This window comes from Aythya ferina (genome assembly GCF_964211825.1).
Source record: "Aythya ferina genome assembly, chromosome: 9".
Lineage (NCBI taxonomy): Eukaryota > Metazoa > Chordata > Aves > Anseriformes > Anatidae > Aythya > Aythya ferina.
The window spans coordinates 21,007,638-21,017,927 of NC_140305.1; the positions used below are offsets into that span (position 1 = coordinate 21,007,638).

General features: G+C 42.5%; 1 protein-coding gene across 6 annotated transcripts; it reads right to left on the minus strand.

Moving 5' to 3' along the window:
* Positions 1 to 283: 283 nt before the first annotated feature.
* On the minus strand, positions 284 to 7,866 carry ZNF639 (zinc finger protein 639). 6 transcript variants are annotated; one of them, XM_084528800.1, is made up of 7 exons: positions 5,817 to 7,866; positions 4,896 to 5,337; positions 4,181 to 4,284; positions 3,560 to 3,627; positions 2,859 to 2,966; positions 1,852 to 1,989; positions 284 to 1,558 (listed from the first exon to the last, which is right to left on the minus strand). In XM_084528800.1, the coding sequence occupies exons 4-7, from the start codon at positions 3,615 to 3,617 to the stop codon at positions 411 to 413; spliced, it is 1,452 nt and encodes a 483-aa protein (XP_084384926.1). In that variant the 5' UTR covers positions 3,618 to 3,627; positions 4,181 to 4,284; positions 4,896 to 5,337; positions 5,817 to 7,866; the 3' UTR covers positions 284 to 410. The 6 variants fall into 6 exon arrangements, with proteins under 6 accessions (XP_084384926.1, XP_084384922.1, XP_084384923.1 ...); XM_084528796.1 differs by having other exon boundaries at positions 1,846 to 1,989; XM_084528797.1 differs by lacking the exon at positions 4,896 to 5,337 and having other exon boundaries at positions 1,846 to 1,989.
* Positions 7,867 to 10,290: the final 2,424 nt, after the last annotated feature.

The window sequence follows — 10,290 nt, forward strand, 5'->3', positions numbered from 1 at the left end:
AAACATGAGCTCAGTGACCTGCTGCTGCAGGGGATAAAATGAGTAGGATGCGCAATTGAGGTCAGAGCGATGTTCAGGCTTGGACCTCGATGTTGGTGCTTTGTCTCTTTTAAAATTCTAATGAGCTGGTCTTGTACATTGAATGTGAGAGTACAGGGTGAGCATCAGAACTGCTATAACATGCAACTACTCCCACTGTCCCTCCCCCCTGAATATGACCCATCACACGTAAATGCGATCATTCCTAACGAAGCTCTAGGTAAGGAAATTCGTTAACACCAAGTTGTTATACATGCTTTGTTGATATAAAAACATTGGAATTGTACAAGTGCTGTTAAAACTGTATTTAATACATTTTAGTGACTGAAAATTAATTTGGGTTCTAACAAACTGATTACAGGGAAAGGTAATCAAGCTGTCTCATGTATCTGAAGATGACTTAGAAGATCCTTCTCATTTCCAAACCTCATTAAGCAATCAGTACATTTATGAGGTAAATCTGCCGAATGCCTGAAATCCAAATGGGTTTTGAGGTCTTCAATCTGTCCTGTTGAATATTCACAGTACTGACACAAATAAATCCCTTCAGATAAATGAGAGCTTAAATGCTTGCAATACTCCAACATACCTGAAAAGCCCTTCCCACAGTCATCACAAACATGAGGGAATATTTTGGTGTGTTCAATAGCAACATGCCTGTTGACATTGGTATGCAGCCTGCTCCTAAAGCCACACACTTGGCATACAAAAAAGTTTTTGCATTTGTCAAAACTGATTTTGTTTATGAGACTGTACTGTCCACGCTCCTTGTTGTTGTAGCTGTCGCTTAACTCTATCAGCCGACACGCATGTTCGTTCACCACGTGGCTGTGCAGATCTTCTGGATCGTTTGTTTCATGCTCACAGAACTGACACAAGTACTGTTCGTCACAGCTGTGCTCCTGGAAGTGCAGGTACAGCTCACTGCTCGAAGAGAACTGCATATCACACTGCTCACACCAGTAAAGGTGGTCGTTGAAGTGAGTGTCTGCTATGTGCTGACTCAGATTCTCAAAGATCACCGTTTTGTAATCACAGTATTTGCAGATGTATGGATCTTCCTCGTGTAGCTTTACATGTTCAATCAGCTGCATTTTGCTGGAGAAACTCTCTTTACAAACTTTACAGACATGAGTATCTGTACAGGTCTTGTGCTTCAGGATCATGTGCTGCTTTAAATCAGAAAAGTACTTGCTATTAAACTCACAGAGCTCACACTTGTACAGGCCGCTGCTGTTGGCTCTCAGCAAAGGCCATTTCTGTTGAGCTGTGATGTTCAAAGCCTGGTTCTTCTCGAAGATTTTACAGGTTTCAAGAGGGATCTCCTCTAGATCCTCAGCTTCCAGCTTCTCAGGTGACACGGTTTGTGTCTCTATATCGTGAACTTCTACAGCATTAACTTCCGTTGTAGAAATTTCTACAGTTTGAATATCAAGAGGTTTCTCCTCTTCTGTAGGGATGTCACTGAATATGGGTGAATCACATATGTCTTTACACATTCCATTATTAGTAGCTTTATCTAAAAAAACAGATAATACAAGCAGAAGGTTAAAAACAAATACAGCAAGAAATCTGGGTCCGTATTTAACTTTTCAGTTAGCTGTAATAGCTAATACATACAAAAAGTAGTTATTGTTCCCCAGCCACTAGGACTACATTTTAAAGTTTTAATTAACTCATAAATAATGTAAACTACAAATTTTTCATCTCTTATATCAAACCAAAAAAGGAAAATACCAGCTATATTAAAAGCCAACATCCACGCTCTCCAGCTTCCCAGCATCTCAGTTGCAAATACGCATTTACCTTTACCTTTATCCTTCTTTTTAGGTTCTGAATAGTGCAACCCCACAACGTTTGAATGTGACCCACTCCAGTGAGAAGTGCCAGCATGCACTGGACTCCCATCATCGTCTGTGTCTATGCTCTGCACAGGACTGTGGTATCTACCTGCAAAGGCAAAAGATTTTCTTGTCATTATTCATCCTTTCTAGCATCACCCTGACTCCCTTGATTTAACCTAGATGTTACTTACTACTTACTTATTCTAGTTATATAAATTTATCTTTACATATCACTTACGTTGTAACCTACATTGAAAGAAGTTAACAAACACCGCAGAAATAATTTCCATACATACAAAAGTCAACAGAATAATTCAAAAGGTGGCAACTCTGTCTTTACAATTTCAGAAAAAAAAAAACAGCCATTTGATTACACTGGAAAAAAATAAAATTCTTAAATGAAAGTTTACACATGAAAGACGCATCTTTTTAATATCTTTAAGTATTTCTGGTCATCATATTTTAAGGTATATACTTAGAGAGACTTGTGGATACTTGTTGGCCAACTTAAATTAGAGTGAAAGGAAAAATAAATATAATTAAAGTCCATCCTCAGATTTACTCTGCCCAGTGTGTTAAACTCTACATCAATTAGTGGATGCTGTATTAAAATGTCACTTTCCTGAAGTACAGGTTACTATTGCTAGTATGCTTCCTCTCAACTCATAGATTATCTAAGTTGGATTTATGGCACCTGGCCAATGGATATTTAGATAAAGTTTAAAATTCATTCTAAATACTTTAAAATTGATGTATCTTTTTGTTGTTGTCACTTTTTACTTTGAAAATTATATTTGAATTACGACTAAACAACCTTCCACTAGTCTTAGGCATACCAGATGAGAACAATGCACAGAAGTCTGCCACTACGTATTTTGTATTCTACTTACTTCTATGAATAGGAGTATAATATTTAAGGATTTAGGAGTATAATAGTTAAGGATTATAGAACAAGATCTCAAAGTGCACTCTTACCTCTGTTTTCAGAATATTTTATGTCTGGTTGTTTCATAGAACAGACACTGTAGCAGTGGTCAGAAAGAATTCCACTATTATCTATGTATTTGGTAGCACCTGAAGAATCTAGATTAAAAACAAAAATAAAAATTAGTATTTACACTAACAAATGGATGTAGCTACATATGGATTTAACATTCACCAGAGTTCTTCTCACTGGCCACGTTATTACTTCTCACGTTGTGAGGATTCTGTGCCTGTCTGATAACATCATTGTTCTGATTTGCAGATTTCAGCTGCGGTCCTGATGTTCAGAGCATCAGACGCAGTTGTTATCAATCTCTGCTTCCACTGAAGATAGCGACGAGAGCACAGTTAATTCAGTGCTGAGAACTTATGGACACCCCCAATCCAACTTTCATGAAATTTCTCCCCTGTGCGTTAGTAAAATCTTCCCTTTATTGTTTGTGTGAGCTTTCCAACGTGCAGGGAGTACAGAACAAAACGGGTCAGATGCACTGACCAAAAGTGGCTTGACAATGGAGAATGCAGAGTGGTTACTCTATACATTTGGAACAAGGCTCCTTATCCTACCCTTTTACTGATTTTACTGAAAGTTACTGATTTTCCTGATATAAGTACCCTTTTCATAATAAAGTGATTACCTGAAGCAAATTAAACTAATTGAAGTGTGTACATAACTCAAGCTCTAGACTGACCTGAATATCGAGAAGGGTGTAGAGTCTTCCGTTTTCTCTTTTTAGGATGTTCGTTCATTTTGAATGGTCTAAAACAATCATAAAGTGAAAAGCTTCAAGAATTAGCCTAACTTGCTTTTATCTAGTTCTTAAACTTTCACAAGTTTATGAAATAACACAAACATTTTGAAAACCCAAACACCACATGCAAGATTGCTTTTCATAGAATCCTAGAACGGCTTGGGTTGGCAGGAACCTTAAAGCCCATCTAGCCCCAACCCCCCTGCCATGGGCTGGGAACACCTCCCACCAGATCAGGTTGCCCAGGGCCTCGTCCAACCTGGTCCTGAACACCTCCAGGGATGGAGCATCCACAGTTTCCCTGGGCAACCTTTTCTACCCCCTTACCCCACCCAGCCCATTCTGTTACAGTTAAGAATGCAACAAACACACATAGGTAATGGAGTCTAGGCTCATATCCCTGCCTTGGAACAAAATAACGAGGAGGCTTACTATAAAGACACAGGTCAAGACTCCTATCACTCAAGTGCTCATTAGAAGCAGTTCTGCATTCTGTGGCCTTTTGTCAGACACAGGATATTCTGAGGCACGTTGGAAACATTAACAGGAATGTCACCTTACCCCAAATCCTAGACTCCTCAGTATCAGCAAGGAGAGCAGCTAGGAAGGTGATGGCTGCGCAGCTCCCACGTGTAGTGAACGCATCAGGACATGAAGATTTACATCTGTGGAGTGACAGAATTTAAAACGGTTTAAACCTAAAATAAGAAGTCACATCAGGATCAAACACAGAAGCATTACTAACCGCGAAGCTATCGAAATAGAGGCGCGGAAACAACATACAAAGTTTATATTCAAATTAGCGTCAAAATGCACGAGGCGCATGCTGTTTGCCCTCCTTTTGTGCCAGGTTAGCTGACTCTGGCTGCACTTGGCAGCTGCTGGGGACAGGAGAAGAAATGGAGGTGGCAGCAGAGCACCGCGGCGGTTCGCTGCCAAGCAGCCCCCAGCGCATCGGCACCGTCCCGGTGAGCCCGGCCTGAACCGGCCCTTCCCCAGCAGCACCCAGGGCCCCCCCCGGGTTTTTTTTGTTTTTTTTTTTTTTTTATCCCGGCGGCTCCGCCCGGTACCGGGGACGGGGGCACGGCCACGGGCTCGGGCTTCAAATGGCGCCGGGGCAGCGCTAAGATGGGGGCGGGCGGGCGGGCGGCGAGCGGGCGCCGCGCCCGGCGGGGCCAACGGCGGGCGGGAGGGAGGGAAGGAGGGAGCCACCCCGCTCCCCGGGCGATGCCGGCGGCCGCTCCCCGCCCGTGCAGCCGCCGCCTCCGGGACTCACCTCCCGCTCGGCTCCGCTCCCCGCGCCCAGCCCCGGCCGCCGCTGCCAACCCCGGACGCGGCGCTCCCCGCGGGGGAAGGGGCGGAGCGGGGCGGGCGGGAGGCCGCCGCCGCCATGGCGCCCCCTGAGGGGCGCGGGGGGGAATGGCGGCCGTGAGGGGCTGCGCCGTGAGGAGAGGGCTCGGCCCCCGGCATGGCGCTGAGGGAGGGCTCGTTGGGACAGGAGCCGTCCTCTCAGCCCCGAAAGGTGCTCCCAGCGCCGCTTTTTGCCTGCTTCACAGCGTGGTTTCACCTGCAGGCAGTAACCCCTGGCACTGCTGAAGCCCCCCACAGGACTGACAGGGTCATCACTGTAGCGTTGGGCCTTGGTCCTGTGTTACAGAGGAGATAGAGCACGATGCTCATAAAGCACAAAGCTTTTTGTATCGGCTGCTAAAGCTGCTCTAGAGGAGAATCAATATAAAATAAGGGTTAAGGAAGTTATTATAACGATCCATCTCCTTTTCAACCTTCTTCCAAGAATATCACAACAGACTCCCCCTTTTTTGCTCACTTTTTTATGTCACAGTAGGATAAAAATAAAAGAACAGTGACAGCCTTCCCTGGCATCTTTAAAGGTGATCTTTAAGGTGCCATTCTGTGAGTCTGTATCTCCCCACAAAGCAGGGTATTTCAAATAGTAGTTTGATGACAAAGCAGATTGTGGAATTTTATCAAATCTTCCCTTTATTGAACTGCTGTGCTCTAGGTTAGCCTGAAGTTAACTAATTTAAAAAATTAAAAGCTCTCAATTAGCAGACAATCCACAACATCCCTAATGTTACTGTTCCAGTGATTAATAAAAAGTTATACCTTACATCTCATCTGTTTTATTCATTAGCTGGGAGTTGAAACTGGACATACTCTGTTTATAAAATCCTACCTTCAGCCTTTGTCTTGAAAGTTGGAAAACACGTCTTAGGGTGAGCCAATTTGGTGACAGCCATATAGGAAGAGCTCTGTTGTATGATCACACAGAAGTTTTGATGGCAAGCAGCATGAATGCAAGCAGACCGATCCTTTTGAAGACATATTGCTGAGTCCTCAGAAATTAAATAAATATGATGCATCTAGTATCTCCTAAGCTATACCAATCAAGCAAGGTACTAGCATCCCAGTTCAGTTTGTTCTCTACTGCTTATTCCAGACATAGAACCTGAGCTTACTCCAAGATGGCTTGTGATAAATTTCTTATAAACTGGGTATAGCCACCCAAAGGTGTAGATGCCCACGTATTTCTCCCTTTATTCACTAAAACGTTTTCTATGTAAATATTTGGGGGGAGAAAGGGGGGAGGGGAAGAAGCACTTTCCCCAGTTTCCAGTGGAGGGCAGTAATGGGAATTTATTATTTGTACTTTGCCAAGGGAAAAAGAGGGGAAAAAAAAGAAAACAACTCTTTCCTTTAAATTCAGTCCTGCTCAGTGAGACACAACAAGGCTTACCAAGTCACTGTCACATAAAGCACAATACATCATCTGTACCTTTTGACTGATTTCTTCTCCACACAAAGCAGCACAGCCCAAACACACACCTGTCAGCTAGGAAGCCGAGACCGAGTCCAAGAAAGAAATGTCTGAGGAGGATCCCCTTTGAAGCCGTAGATCCAGTTCAAAGTCACAGGCACCAGACAGGCTCATCAATGCTTTAGACAGAAAAATCTAAATTAATCTCACTTTCAAAACCCTCATGTGCCTGGGATGTTCAGACAGATCTGGGTCAGCTTTTAAGCACTCAGAACCCATTCCAACCAGATATATAAAGAAGCCCAGGGGTAGTCACCTTGTGGTTTAAACAGGCAACACAAGTGATGTTCATTTCCATTAGCAAGGATGTATCTGTACTGAAGTAAGGAAGGATAGGGTAAACTTGTTTTTTTTGGCAATGACATCAGAATGTGTAGCTCACAGGGACAACTTTTACCCACCCGTAGCAGTGAAGGGCAGGCTGCTGTTGGAACTTGGAGACACACCAGCTTCGACCTTACAAGCTACAAAGGCAGAGTATCTTGTTCTGCAGCCAAGGGGATGACAAATCCAGGTGACTTCACTACCTGTAATGGAACTTAATTTCCTTCCTGGAAGGCCCCAGCCTGACCCACATTTCACAGAGAAACTGAGGGAGCTGTGGAGCACGGGGATTTCAGGGCTTCCCTTAAGACTTGCAGTGAGAGGACAATGACAGTCCTTTCCAGATTAGAGCTCCACTTGAATTTCAAAATCACTGTAAGGATGATGAGTGTCCATCTTTAATGAAGAGTTCAGATCCAGGGTACGCTGAGCATTTGCTGGCCCTCAGCCCTTTGTGAAACTAGGCAGAGGTCATCTGAAACAGAATTGACCAGTGCACAAAGTTTAAAACCTACTGAGGGCATCAAAGATGCTTAGCAGTGACCTGATTACATCTTGATACTTTTCTCATCCCTCCAAAAAAAGCAAAATTCTCATCAAGAAAACTCACATGCCTCCCACAATAACAATTTGTTGGAAATTGAAGTCGAAAATAGACCAGCCTTTCCACAGATGAACTTCAGCAATTCTATTACAGCCTCATGGTCTTATTCTTGCCATTGAGTAATTTCCCAAATATGTTTCTCAATCTTTCAAAATCAGTATCAGATACAAAAATATGACCTAGTCTTCATTTTTAAATATAGTTTTGGTGATGAAACGCCAAGGATATTTTTCAGAACCAAACCAGATTGACTTAGCAGAGGCTTTACAACCATTCAGCTGAAACAAATATTGTCCGCTCTCTTCTCACAGCTTTGACAGACCACGTCTAAAATTAAAGTTACTTATTTTGAGGATCAACATGTACAAGAATGAATGCCATGTGCCGTTAAGACCTCTCACTTGGCCATACCCATAAATAATGCAAATTCTATTTCAGTATTTTTCACCCCACCTAAATTAACAGATGCACAAAATTTTTATCTCCTTTTTAGAAGAGCTGAAACATCAAATCACACCTCCAAGACTCAAGTTTCCTTAAATTCTCACTTCAGGATTCACAAGTGTACCAACCATATTATTTTAATTTAGTTGTTAGTATATACAGTAACACTCAAAAGTGTGATAAAAACCAAACAAAAGTAGTTTTTTTTTAATAAACAGCATGTGATACAGACCACGAAGATAAATAAAAAGCAGACTTTTTACAGTTTCCCATGAACATGAACTACAATAAGTGTCATAGGCCAAACTTGTCTTTAGCACAGCAGAAGGGAAAAAGTTTTTTTTTTCTTTTTCTATTTTTTTTTTCCTTAAATGTACTGCAAGACTATTCTCAGTACGACAACACATGCATCTTGCTGCATCTTAAATAGTTTTTTGGCCCATTATTACTAAAAATGTCTTGCTTCCTAACTATTATACCACAGGACCTTTATTACAGAATGACATACACATTGCAACATTCCCCCCCGCCCCCAGTAGTGGTTATTTCAAAGATAATTGTCTCATTTTTTAAGAAGTATTTCAAGCACTGGTGGGTGTTCATACTCCCTTTTTTGATGCAGACGTGTAACTGCCACTAACTTCAACAAAGCAAGAGACACATCAAGAGAATGCACCCTCCTGGGCTCTATCCATGCAAAATGCCAGCGGGATCCTGGTCAAGGGAGGTGATCCTTGATCCTTCCTCTCTGCTCAGCGCTGGAGAGACCGAGCCAGCGCTGCTGGCCTCCCCAGTATGAAAGACACCGGCACACTGGAGCAGGTCCAGCGAAGGGCCATGAAGACAGTGAAGGGATACAAAGGGAGGGCTCAGAGAGCTGGGATTGTTTAAGCCTGGTGAAGAGAAAGCTCAAGGGGCATCTTGTCAACACATACAAATACCTGATGGCGAGGAGTAAAACAGACAGGCAAGGCTTCTCAGTGCAGCCCTGCAAAAGGGCAATGAAATAGATGGAATTTCATTCAAACATCAAGAAAAATACAACTTTTACTGTGGATTCTCCTTTTCTGGAGATCCTCTGAGCCTGGCTGGTGGATGTGCTGGGCAGCCTGCTCCTGCAAACAGGGCAGTTGGACCAGAAGATCCCGAGGCTGCTGCCAACCTCAGCCATCTATGATTCTGTGACAGCTCCTGCCATCATGGTACCGCTTGTAACAACAAGACTTTCCAAACTTCAATCCCAAGAATCCAGGACAGACTGCACCCATATATATTTACACACTTTTTTTTTTTTTTTTAGAATCATTTTCTCCACCAGGCAAGTGGATTTTGATAGTGTATGTGGCTATTCACACTTAAAACTTGCAGAGGTGAGAGGGCAAGGAGAAAGGATGATGCTTTCAGAGGAAGAAGTTATGTTTATCTTCACAAGAGGTGATGAATAATTTGGACCACAGTGGCTCTAAGATAAGGATTCATCTCTTTCTCCTTCCTCTTCTCCCTTCCCTACATCAAACAAAGACAACTTCGGACAGCCTGGGACAGCTGATAATCTAGGCTATAGAACACTATTAATAAAGCCTGAGAACAGATTAAATATACATAGATCAAAGAAACAAACAGAACTGGATTCCAGCTGTGAATATCCACATTTTGGCCTTCATGGGTTAAGTACAGCAGACAAAAGATTTGCAGGAGAAAGTTTCTGCTCGAGTTAGGCTTTCTGTAACCTCAGCAATACAACTGTCAGGTTTAACTGTGATTAACTCAAATACTGGATCAGGTTCCTAACCACATTTTTACGGTTACACTGAGCTAAACGGTTCCTAAACTGGTTTACAGCTACTGGGAAATTGGCACCAGTATTTCAGGAGTCAAGATAGGGTTGAATATCTTTTTTTGGCCTTCTTCATGCTGAAAATATTTTGTGTCACAAACAGAAGTGACAGTAAGGACACTTAAAACATGTTTATGCAAGCCAATGGAAAACCAACAGACAGAGCATCGCTTCAATTAATCTTCTCTTACAAATGGTTCAAGTTACCCTTATGCCATGGGCATGTTTGTTTTGGGGGAGGTGGGTGTTGGAAAGGGAAAGGAAGAGAGATGGAGAAAGGGATCCACCTCTGGATTAGAGTCAGGAATGCTAACACAGTAAGATCTCATCCTTTTAAGTCTACCCCATAAAACTCAGAAGCCAAGAAGGACACTGTACTGCAGATACTGGATTAAGAACTACCGTGTTTCTCCTGAGTGTGGGTTTGCAAGTCTTAATACTATGAAAGAATAGGAAGAGAAAATATTTAAGAGTTTTCCTTAAGCTAGCAAGCAATAAAAATCCTGGAGGTCTCACAAGTAAAGGCAACTACAGACAAGACTACTGCAGCTATGAATTAGAGAGCTAAAGGCTAGTTAATAAAGAAAGTATTTCAAAGTCAAATTGTCAAGGGTTTAACTGAG